Source organism: Felis catus, chromosome B4, assembly GCF_018350175.1.
Source record: "Felis catus isolate Fca126 chromosome B4, F.catus_Fca126_mat1.0, whole genome shotgun sequence".
Lineage (NCBI taxonomy): Eukaryota > Metazoa > Chordata > Mammalia > Carnivora > Felidae > Felis > Felis catus.
Genome location: NC_058374.1, coordinates 17042446 through 17055416, shown reverse-complemented (window position 1 = coordinate 17055416; position 12971 = coordinate 17042446). Strand labels below are relative to the sequence as shown.

Sequence of the window (12971 nt, the reverse complement as noted above, 5' to 3'; positions counted from 1 at the left end):
AAAAAACACCCCAAAAACACCCCAGCACGATCACGGATGTTGACGGCCACCCAGGTATCCCTAGCGGTCCTTGAAGCACTACGTTGCCTTAGTCTTTTTGAGTGCCTTAGGGTCGGTGGTGGCGACTACAGCAGCTTAGGTTGGCCGATCGAGAGAACTCTTGGAGAAAGAGTGACTGTGTTCTTTCCACCAAGAACATAGTCTCATTCTCCTTAGGCATTTTTTAAAAACATCTGTTCCTTTTTTTGTGTGTGTCTAGGTCCATGTGATATGTATTGGCAGAACTATCCTCTTAGCTAAATCGTTTCTTACGAGAAAGAGAGAGAGAGAGAGAGTATTTTGTAAGCATTTCTTTGATATCCTGAAGCTTGGCAACTGTGGAATACGTTCGGTTGAAGACAGTCCAAAAGGACACAGCGGCTTGGAAAGGTCAACTTCAGGAGGGGTTACCTGATGCCACCCTGGCCTCCCCAGACCTGTTCTCCTGCCTCCTCTCGGCCCTCGTAGAAATCCCTGAGTGCTGAGACGTTGCTGTGTGTCGGGAAGGCGTTCTGACTTCTAAACAAGAACAGGGAGGAGGCGAAACTAGCACGATGACTGCACACATCTTGAGGGGGAGCGCAGAGGAAAGCTGTGGCTTCCGAAGTTCCAGTTGGCTGAGGCTCTTCAGAGATGATGCCAGGTTCTTGGTTGCTCAGCAGAAGAGTCTCTGGCAGCTGCTCAGGCAGAGCCCCCAACTGGATCTGCTTCCTTCTTTATGCCCTGCAAGCTTGGCCTAGGGGGTGCTCCCGGGGTGAGGAGCGGCCCCGTGGATGGTGGAGGCGGGAGTCCCGCCACCTCTGTGGGACACACGCCGCACGCGCTGGAGCCAGATGGTTGTTTCCGGCAGGGCTGCGGTCCAGCTGGGGAGGCGGCCCACAGCAGAGTCAAGGCCCCCGTGGGGTCCACAGGGTATGGAAACTTGACTCTTCTGACGAAAGCAATTCTTGCACAACCCGTGTCTAGTCACAGCCTATTGATACGCGGGAGCAAAGGCCCAGAGAGAAGTCTGGACGCTCCAAGGAAAAAAATCAAGACTTCTTATGGAGACCCAAGATCAACAACACGGAACGCAGAGGGACTGTAGAGATTTTGCTCATCTCTTAATCCAGTATTTCCCGAAAGGAGTCAAATCTTGCCTGATGAACAAACCGCCATTTTCAGAGAAGTGGATGCCTGGAGACTATCAACCCCACATCCTTCCTTCTTCTCTGTTAGAAACTCCAAGTCTCCTCCTCTATCCCCATAGCTCAAGAGCCAGGACCTCTGGGTTTTGGAATTAACCCCTAGGGTGGCACATAGCAATCGGCCGAACACACTTCAGGACTATCTGGAATTCATCCGATTACATGCCATTGTGTCCAGCATGACAGGAACTTAACCGGTTTCCCTATCACCTTCATAGCCAAGAGTTTCTCTGATTTCCAGAAAATTGAGGGGAAAGAAGAGACAGAACCCTCTTTGAAATATTTCTTGCAATTTTTTATCAAAGAAACTGATGAGGTTTCTTTTCCCTTTTAGTTCTCAAGGAGCTAAAGGTGAATTACAGAGCTGTGATGGTCATAGCATCTGAAGATTTTCATTTACTTCCTTTTCTAACGTGAGCAAGTCCTGACCCATGACAACTGACCTTCCCATGAGCTGGGAGTCTCTATAGGGATAATTTTCAGTTATCACCCATAGCAAGGGTAAATGGTTCTTTTCACAAAGATCTAGGGTTCCGTCTAGGACCCCACTGTAGCTTTTCCCTTCCTTGAGCTTAGACTATAAGACTGGATAAGAGAGACAAATCATCAACTCACACATATTCATTAATGGTGATTGTGAAGGGGATGTAGGAATTGTAAAAGGGGATGCATTGGGGGCATGTCTTAGACCATTCGGGCTGCTCTAAGTTCTGGAGGCTGGGAGGTCCAAGATCAAGTTCCCAGAAGATTCAGTGTTTGGTGAGAACCTGTTTCCTGGTTCACAGACAGTCGTCTGCTTTCTATGTCCTCCCATGATGGAAGGTCCAGGGAGCTCTCTGGGGTCTCTCTTATAAGGGCACTAATTCCATTCACAAGAGTTCCACCTTCATCACCTAATCACCTCCCCGAGGCCCCCCCTCACAATACCATCATACTGGGAATTTGGTCTCAACATACGAATTGGGGGAGATGGGACGCAGACATTCAGCAGAGAGCAGAGAGTATAAGGGAGTTTATGAAAGGTAGTGCAGAGACGTTTTAGCATCTAGAGTTCCCGGTTAATTAGCAGAGAGAATAGAAAAAAATAGAGAGCTTCGGTGACCTCTCATGCTGTCGGGCCAGCCTGCTTCTACCTCCCGGATTATGTGAGATTTCTCACAGCTTTGAGGAAATGCCATGTCAATGCAAAATGATTCTGAAGTAGAATGCTCCTCGAAATTGTAGCACGAGGCTACATCAGAGTCCCTTGGGATTCTTGCTGAAATGCAGACGCCAGGACTCGGATCGAGCTCTAGTTAATCAGAATCATAAGCATGGGCCCAAAGGAATCCGTATTTTGAATCAACCCTCTAGGGGGGTTCTTAGGCCCATCAACGTTTGAGAACCCCCTGCCAAAACCCCACATCGGGAGCCAGCCCAGAGAGTCTTGACCTTTCTTGCCCTTAAAGAAGAAAAAGTGAAGTCTCCAGAAAAGGGAGCGTGAGAGCTTTGTGGCATTCTCTAAAACTCCTAGAGAATTGCCTGTATATGCGCTGTAATCAGACCCATGAGGAGAAAGCGGTGATAGGAAAGGTGTTTTCACTCAACCCACAGAGCGAGTCGAATGAGATCAATAATCGTGGCCAAAATCTAATCGTGCGGAGCCGCCATGAATAACGTTAATGTTTAAAAGCCCCCACAGCACAGCCAGGATCTCCGGCCAACTCAGGGGGCCTTTCCAATGTCAATGCCACCTTTTGATTAAAGCCACTGCCTGTCAGGGGGCCTTTCCAAATCCAAAACGTTATTTATAGAATGCTAAAGAAGTTCCAATACCAAAATATGTGTTGCACCAGTTTGCACAAAATCACCAGTGGAAGGAATCTCCTAAAACATTTTTATGATAATGTCTATTCAGGCTTGACCAAAAACAATGTTTTAAGGAAATTTTCTTATTTGACACTTGGACACAACATAAATCCTCTAAGAAAAACCAGAAGTATGAAAGGGCAAATGACAATATTACTATTTTTGGTGATATCTTCTTTTTGGTTAAAAAAAAATTATATTAAGGGCAGCCATTCTCCATCAGGAAATTCACCCACCGCCCTCTGCTAATTTTGAGAAATATGTGTTCATGCTCTCAAGAATTTTGACCTACTAGGGAATCCTGAAGAATAACGAACAGCTTCAGGGGCGCCTGGGTGGCTCTGTTAAGCGGCCGACGTCGGCTCAGGTCATGATCTCACAGTTTGTGAGTTCGAGCCCTGCATCGGGCTCTGTGCTGACAGCTGAGAGCCTGGAGCCTGCTTCGGATTCTGGGTCTCCCTCTCTCTCTGCTCCTCCCCCATTCATGCTCTGTTTCTCTCTCCTTCAAAAATAAATAAAAACATTAAAAAAAAATAAAGAATAACGAACAGCTTCAAATGTGAACTATTTAACACGATTGCTTCATTTATCCAGTTCCTGAAGTCAGCTGGGGAGTTTTTGTTTGCCAAGGTCTTGTCAAGCTGCCAAAGCCTGAACACCACGCCCAGATGCTCATCTCATGGGTCTGAGATGAGGCCCAGCTGATTACAATGTGCAGCCAGGGTCGAGACGTCCATTTACAGCCAGCGCAGTAGGTTTTCCCTAAGACACCAGCGGAAAATAAATGCTCGCTAATATAGGTGACTTACATTCCTCACAATTCAAGCGTTTCTAAACTAAGGCAGGATTTTCCACCTGCAGTCTTGTTATGGAAACAAGCCAGCTGTTCCAGGCCTCCCCGAGTTATCTGATCTAAGTCTCCACGAGTCTGTAAGCCTAATTCTTCCTGAGTCTACGACAGTAACTCTGAGTAAGAGGGAATGTCATTTCTGAGGACCTCCTTAAGTTAGGCCACGTTACCTACACAGCTTTGATTATGTGTGTTTAGGCAACGAACGAGTAAGACGTGTTGTCCCCTTGGTTAGGTCACCTGGGCCGAGCCTGACACATCAAGGTGCTGTGAATGCACATGAAGGAAGGCGAGGACCAGCCAGAAGACTGCCTGCTGTGAGTATTTGAGGGCGTGATCCCTAAATTCTAGTTCCTTCTCACATTCATCCCGCTTTACTCCATATCTGCGACCAGTGGTTTCTCATCTCAGTGGTTTTGCTCAAGTTTTCCTCTGTCTGCCATCTGTTCCGACCTTGCCCCCACCCCGCTGAGATACTTTTTTCTCATCTTTTTGGTTTTTTTTTTGAGAGAGAGAGGAAGAGGGCATCCGCATGTGCTTACCCAGGGGAGGGGCGAAGGGAGAGAGAGAGAGTCTTAAGTAGGCTCCACACCCAGTGTGCAGCCCAACCCAGGGCTCCATCTGACGACCCCGAGATCATGACTTGAGCTGAAATCAAGAGCTGGATGCTTAACCAAACTGAGCCACCCATGCGTCCCTGCTCTTTTTTCTCGTTTTACCAGATTGCGTTCAGGTCTCCAGTCCAGTGACACCTCTCTCAGAAACTACTCCTGACATTCAGAATGGGTTCTCTAGTGAGGTTTTCAAATGAAGCCTAAGTTTGGGGGCCCTCACTTGCATGGTTCCCTCCCACGCCAGTGGACCAGGCCCTAGCAGCATTTTCACACTGAGGTTGTGTTTCTAAAATAAGATGGGTAGAAGTAAGATATTCTAACCCTAATTATTTCAGACTCTCCACTTCAACTACCCTTCCAATGACCTCTTCTCTTGTGTCCAGTAGTGTGGGAGTGACCATGGGCATTTGGGGGAATCAGGGTAAAGGGACCTTGAGTTTGGGACACATTTGGTTGGTTTAATGGAATAATATATTTATGTGGTTGTCAGTATAGAAATGGTATATCAGTCAGGGTTCAGCCAAAGAAAGACAGCCAGTAGGAAACATTAAGATGAGAGATAATGGACAGACGGATGGATGGATGGATGGATAGATAGATAGTAGATAGGGAAACATCTACAGAGACAGAAGAATTGGCTCATGTAACTGCAGCGGACTGGCTAAGCAAGTGTGAAGGCCACAGGGCAGGCCATCAGTAAGGGAAGGACAGGAGCAAGCTGGAACCCCATGGGCCAAAGCTGTCTTCTAAAAGCAGGAGTTTGCGCCCACCTCCTACCCCGGGGAAAGCCTAAGTCCAATTCTGAGACCATTTAACTGATTAAGTCAGGCCCGCACAACTGCAAGTCACCCGATTAGGGACTTTAATGACTTCTGCAAAATCCCTTCACAGAGCAGCTAGATCCATGTTTGATTAACTGAGTACTGTAACCAGTGAGGCCGCCGCGTCAAACAGCCGCCTCACAAAGGGCTTCTAGGAACCTACCTACCATCCACTGTGCCCAGTCACCCTGCCTTGCCTGGAAGGTTGGAAACCAGAACTCATTCAGCAGCGTGAGCATAGCCTGGTGTACCCAGGACCCAATTAAGTGGATTTAGAGAAGAAACAATGTTTGAAATATTTGAAACCAGAAACCAGTCTGCAGAAATTCCTACAATTACCACAGGGCAAAAAATTGAAGTAGAATTTCGTTTCTCATCAAAGCCAGATCAAAACGGAGCACTAAAATAATGCAGCATGTACAATATGAAAGAAAGCACTATGCGGCTTTCCTTTTTTCTCTTCTTTTGCCGGGAATGTGGTACACAGCTCTATCCAGTATACTATGTTACCTGTGACTTGGAAACACACTTTTGGAATATTCTCAAAGCAATTGAGAAATTCTTCCATAGGTACTGGCAGACTGCACATTTGCATGTATAGAAAATATACCTTATCTTGTCGTTTTAAAATTTGTTAAAGGATTAGAATAGAATGAAAGTCAAACGAATGGAAATGTGAAACAAAGCAAAGAATCAACCAATAGAAAATTGAAATCGAGAAGTTTGAAAATTTCAAAATAAAACCAGTAGAAATTATTCGGACATCAGGATGGAAATATGAGCAAGAACATTTTCTGATTATTCCCAAAGCAATAATTTATTAACAGGAAGAGACTAATGTCAGGTTGAAGTAGTGAAGAGACTCTTAGGTTATATGGTAATTTAGTTAATGAAGAGAATGAAGAGAACTGAATCATATGAGCATATTTAAAAAAAGATTTAAATTTTTAGCTGATTTGACACAAAATACCAACCTCCCCAAACCTTCATAATATGCCATTATAAAAAATGTCAACAAACTGATTAGTGATTATCATCAGATTCAAAGGTATTTACGACTACTTGTTGTGCACACACACACACACACACACACACACACTAAATGTCCTGAAGTATTAGTGCTTGAATATAAATGAAATTCCAGAGGTTTTCCCATATTCGACTATAACCCTGAAGTTTATACTATATTATCAACAAGTTATATAAAGAAACCTCTTAAAGCTATCAAAGAATTGTTTTAAATTCTGATCTATCATGCTGAAGATTTATCTTCTATTATCTTTCTATTCCTTATATAAAAATATCACAAAACCATTGCCATATAAAGGGATGTGATGGTTAATTTCATGTGTCCATTTGGCTGTGCCATGGTGCCCTGCCCAAGCATTACTCTGGATGTTCCTATGAAGGAGTTTTGAATGAGATTAACATTGAAATCAGTGGACTTTAAGTAAAGCAGATTACCCTCCCTAGTGTGGGTGAGGCTTGTCTAATCAGTTGAAGGCCTTAATAGAACAAAGACTGACCTTCTTTGAATGAGGGGAATTCTGCCAGCAGACTGCCTTTGGACTCACACTGCAACTCTTCCCTGGGTCTTCAGCCTGCTGGCCTATCCAGTACATTTTGGACTTACCAGGCCTCCACAATTGCATGAGCCATTTCCTTAAACTTTCTCCATTTAGATGATAGTTAAGTAGATAGGTAGGTGATAGATGGATAGATAGATAGATAGATAGACAGACAGGAATATCCTATTGGCTCTGTTTCTCTGGAAAACCCTGAAAAATACAATGGACAATAAAAAAAAATGTTATAGGCTAAAATAAGTCCCCACTACCCCCACCAAATTCAAATGTTGAAGACTTAACCCCTTAGACCTCAAAATATGACTGTATTTGGAGATAGGATCTTTAAGGAGGGTATGAAGTTTAAAAATAAGGTCTTTATTGGGGCGCCTGGGTGGCCCAGTCAGTTAAGCATCCAGCTTCAGCTCAGGTCTAGATCCTGTGGTTGGTGGGTTCAAGCCCGGCTTCGGGCTCTGCTGAACAACTCAGAGTCTGAAGGCTGCTTTGGATTCTGTGTCTCCCTCTCCCTCTGACCCTCCCTCGCTCACACTCTGTCTCTCTCTCTCAAATAAACATTAAAAACAATTTTTTTTAAATAAGGTATTTAAGGTGTGACCTAGTCCAATCTAGCTGGTATCTTTATAAGAAGAGGTAGGACACACATAGAAACAGCAGGGACTCCTGCACGTAGAGGGCCAGCCATCTGCAAGCCAGAGAGAGAGGCATCAGAGAAAACCACCCCACCAGGACTGTGAACTTGGACTTCTGCATCCAGAACTGTAAGCTGTAAGAACTCTGAAAGAAAACAAACTTCCACTGTTTAAACTACCAGTCTGTAGTACTTTCTCGGGGTAGATCCTAGAAAACAAACACAAAATAGATCAGCAGTTAATTATTAAAACTAAAGTACAATTATCCTGAATTTATGATGTTCGTTGTACGTGCCGACTTTTAAAAATTTGTAATTTCTCATGACTTCTTTTCTCATTTTGAATGATTTTTCACTTTTGTACTACTTTTTTGTATTATTTTTCTTCAAAAGTGCCCCTCCCCACCCAAGGTAACTCCTCAGGCCCACGAAACCTGGCTGTCACACTGCTGAAACCACGTCTGCGTCCATCACTGTTCCATTAATATCTTTGGTGTATTTCAAATTGTCATTATGTGAGGGGTTGGATGTGCTACCTAACCTTGAAGTCATCATTTTACAATATGTACATATATCAAGTTATTATGGTGTACATCTTAAACTTACACAATGTTATATGTCAACTATACCTCAATAAAGCTGAAAAAGTATCTTAGGCGTATTTCTACTAGCGCATTCCCACATCGCTGTAAAATGATGTGTCTACACCTCCGTTTGTGAACAGGCACTGGTCCTGACCCAGATCTGAATCTCCAGGAGTTAGCTCAATGCCTAGCACATATAATAGATGCTCCAGAAATATCTGCCAGGTGAACAGGCAGATATTCAGACAGATGCACTAGCGAATACGGAAAAGTGAATTAAAAGTCTCCTGGTGTCTACAAATCTCAGCTTTAGTTTTAGAGTTCAAGTTACAGACTATTCACATGGTATGAGCTCAACTGGGGAAAAACAATATCCTTAAGGATCTTCCACCTGCTGGATGCTGATGCAAACCTGAAGCAAGGGCAAAACCATCGAGGAGAACACTTAACCATTTACCGCCAGATAGAATTTCTGATTAAGACGCACAGCTCAACTATAATAATCAAAACCAAAACTGCATACAACTACTCTTCTCCCCCCTATATTTCTCTCCCCCACCCCCAAAATACCCTTGATAGTTTAGTATTGTGTTTGGATACATGCGTAGATATAAATGACCTAACAATTTATGTTTGAGGGGATAATGTGAGTGGGACGTATAAGGCTCAGCACTCTGCCAACTATGGAATGTTTCTTGCAAAGGTAAGACATTTAAGTCTGAGATACATGTTTGAAGCCCAAAATGTTTTCTGTGAAGATGCAGCTCTCAGTTATAATGAAAAGGACTTGTGTCAACAATTTTTAAATCATGCTCACTTAGGTACTCCTCCTTATTCAACATTTCTAATGCTCTCTTGTATCTTGAGAGATACAAATATGTGTATTAGGAAAGGGATATATATAAAGAGAGAATATGTAGTATATATATTAGGAATATATTAGTATATATATTAGAAATATATACAGCATTTCCATATATAGAGAATATATATTATATGTTAGGGGAATATATATAGCATTCCTAATATATATACTAATATATACACACACTAACATATATAGCTTATATATGTACGTGTATATATATGTACTAACATATATAGCTTATATATGTACTATATATATATATATATATATATATATATATATATTAGGAAAGGCATTTCTGTAGTACAGTTCACTACACACAGCTGTGACACTACAGCCATCATCTCCATTAGAACTTCTTCAAACTGAATATGGTTCATTCTCACAAGAAAGGAAAAGCAATTTGTTTTCTCGTGTTTCAGGGATGAAAGGGAATTGTTTGTGCTCAGCAACCTTTTCCACAATTGCCTCCCTCTCACTTCCTATTTCTTTCCACCTGTTACTCATCTGAGTTGGAGTATTAGAAAGTCCATCCTGTCCCTACCCAGTGTTCTGCTTCTTAATCTTTTTTGAACTACAGACTTACCTGAAAATCTATTTTCTTCCCAGAAAAAAAAAAGAAGGCACAAACATAAATTGGTACAATGTTTTGCATGCAATTTTTTGGACATTCATAGACCCCTTAATGGCATCCAAGGAGTCCCATCCAGAGATCCCAGGTAAGGAGCTCCCGCCCGTTGAACAGTCCCTTGAGAAAGGCAAGGATGGGCTGATAGTGTAGTCCCTGCGTGAGATGCAAAACCTCCAGGTATTACACCATGTATGTGAAGCTTTATTTAGGGAAAAATTTTTTCTTTTCTTTTCTTATTTCTTTTTTTAGAAAGAGAGAGAGAGAGAGAGAGTGAGCCAGGAAGGGGCAGATGGGGGGGGGGGGAGGGAGAGAGAGAGAGAGATTGAGAATCCCAAGGAGGCTCCATACTCAGCACAGAGCCTGACATGGGGCTCGATCCAATGACCCTGGGATCATGACAGGAGCTGCAATCAAGAGTTGGATGCTCAACCAGCTGAGCCACCCAGGTGACCCTAAGGTAAAATTTTTAAAAGCAAAAAGGAATTATTAAAGTGACAAAAAGATATTTAGAGATCTGATTCTCAGTAACAGTGCCTTTGGTTGTGGACTTCTGAGTGGCATCAATGCTATAGATGAAGATCTGGGGAAATTATGTAAGTCACCATGAGAAAAAATTCATTTTGTACATACTGCTTTAGCAACACGTCTTTTCCAAACAGATGGAGGGTCTAGTTTAAAGAATTTATCTAGTAATAAATTGTTTATTTTCAGAGGAAAGACCAGTATAAAGAAAATAGATAAATAAGTCACACTTAAAAGAAAATTTACATTTACCAAGATCACCAAAACACAAATATATTATAAATAGACCTTGTCTTTGATGTTTATTTCACATTATCTAAGTACACCCAGTTATGCAAATTTACATTTTTATTTCACATCTTTGCATTCCTGATATACATATAACAGGACAAAGAACACATTTGCAATATTCAGCCTTGAAAACCCTGCTAGGGGAAAACAGGTTCTCAGCTGCCTCATTCTTTCTGCACATGTACAAATGCAATTCTAAATAACTGATGTAAAAGTCAGGATTGGTAAGAGGAAAATGTGACTAAATTTTTATGCTACCTGAAACAACAAAGAACAAGTTACGTGTACTTGATTTTCAAAATGGTTTTCTAATTACCGAATTATAATTCAATAGGTAACATTTCTTTGGGAGCACCTTAAACTATTTTAGGAAGCTTAGGTGTTTGGGGTTCTTCTAATCACTCTGTCACAGGCAGTCGACACTACCGACACACAAGTGAGGCTTAAATGTGTTGGCATTATGGTGTTGTGTGTTCACCTAACATATTTTTAGAAGTGGTCATCAATATCATTACCTCTCTTTCACGAAGATACCTTGCCAGACTAGAAAATGAGCGATTATTTCTTCAATTAGGCAAAGGAAAAGGACAGGCCAGTGCAATACAGTACTAATTGTAAAGGAGACAATCACATTGAATTAAAGAACCTTAACATTTTAGTATAATGTTATGAAATTCAAATATATCGAAATCACATTATGAGACTAGATGCCTGCATGTTCGTTCTGTTCGATGTTGCCCACGAGATCTTTTGTATCACTAGTTCCTGGACTCAACCTACTGTTAAAATAGAGAGTGTTTTCAAATGTGTTCTCTTGAGGTAAGTGCACACGTCTCTTCTTGTAAAAGAAATATGCAGCGAGGCCAGCACCTGTTACGATCAGGAGGACCACAATGACCACGACTCCTGCCATATTGGAAGCTGGTTTGGAAGGGTCCATCTTCCTGGGGTCAGCTGGAAATAAACAAACTCATTAGGATAAAGATGGAGGGAGGCCAAAGGTAGAATGCTATGAAGAACAATACAACTTTCTTTTTGGAAAAACTAAACGAAGAATATATATTCTTTCATTTCAAATGTTCTTTGACATTTGTCAGAGAGAAATGCAGGACATGAACACAGGAGTCCAGGTAACATGAAGGATTATTTTAAACGTTAATATTAGTATTTGGTTGCAGGGATATTTCATCTCTTAATTAATCAATGTTTTAAAATATTTATCGCTGTTTGAAAATAACTGAATGCTGATGACAAATACATCATACGAAGATACATAGACTAGCAATAATAATGATGATTTTTAAAAAGCAAGAAAAGGGCACCTGGGTGGCTCAGTCGGTTGAGCGTCCGACTTCGGCTCAGGTCATGACCTCACGGTTTGTGAGTTCGAGCCCCGCATCAGGCTCTGTGCTGACCGCTCAGAGCCTGGAGCCTGCTTCACATTCTGTCTCCTCTCTCTCTGCCCCTCCCCTGCTCATGCTCTGTCTGTCTCTCTCTCTCAAAAATAAATAAACATTAAAAAAAATTAATAAACATTTAAAAAGCAAGAAAAAAATAGGGAAAAGAGAAAATCAGAATAGTGGAAATTTGAAATCATGAGTATAATTAAACAAATAGCACCCGTAAGGTTAATAAGGAGGTGCAGGCAAACCCTAAATCTCACTTTGAGTTTTTTTTAGCTGCTAACACAATAAGCGAAATAAATCAGTTGTCTATAAAATTGTAAAGAACCTTAATGTTCAGGTTGTCTATAAACTTAAAATTTAAAAGGTTGCTTTAAAAAAAAAATGAAAAAAAAAAAAACCCACAAAGATTCGAGAGAAATTTCCCCCGTGGGTTCCAAAAGGTAACTCTGCAACACAGCAATGTCTTCAGTAATATCTATGGTAAAAACCCCGACCTGACTCCAAGGCCTGCTTTTCTAGAGCATCATTCGAGGAAGGCTGATGACATAATGACAAAGGTTAATGTACCCCCAAGCAATTCTACTGAGAGTACAGGGTGTGGGAAGGGATTACCATGGTTGTTAAAACAAGCAAACTGTATTGATACATTACTAATACAGATCTTAAAATTTCATAATGAATGGTCTTACCTTTTGTGGTAATTAATGCATGAGTAGGTTCAGCATCAACAACTGTGAAATAAGAAATCAATTTAATACTTATAAAAACCCATAATAATTGCATGCAGATAATGAATATTATTTGGCTCACAGATACATGGAGTCCTCCATATTTTTTTCATGGTGATATGCTATGATGCGAAATGATAGGATACGCTATAGATGTATCATATAGATACATGTATGTATAGATAGGATACAATATATATGTGATATACAATATAGGATAGATGATAGAGGCTACAAGACTTATACGATATAGGATAGATGATAGAGGCTACAAGACTTATGCGTATGAATGTATGTATGTATGTATGTATCTATCTATCTATAGATAGATAGATAGATAGATAGATATACATACTATATCAGCATCC

The 12971-nt window shown here is 41.4% G+C and overlaps 1 protein-coding gene across 1 annotated transcript in view; it reads right to left on the bottom strand.

The window, feature by feature from the left end:
* Nucleotides 1-10452: 10452 nt before the first annotated feature.
* The window catches only part of MRC1 (mannose receptor C-type 1), a 99930-nt gene continuing 97411 nt past the window's right edge, over nucleotides 10453-12971 (bottom strand). Inside the window, exons 29-30 of the mRNA XM_011283622.4 lie at nucleotides 12565-12606; nucleotides 10453-11423 (exon numbers count right to left, since the gene is read on the bottom strand). Coding sequence (XP_011281924.2) covers nucleotides 11173-11423; nucleotides 12565-12606 — 293 coding nt within the window. The 3' untranslated portion in view covers nucleotides 10453-11172. The remainder of the gene's footprint in view (nucleotides 11424-12564; nucleotides 12607-12971) is intronic.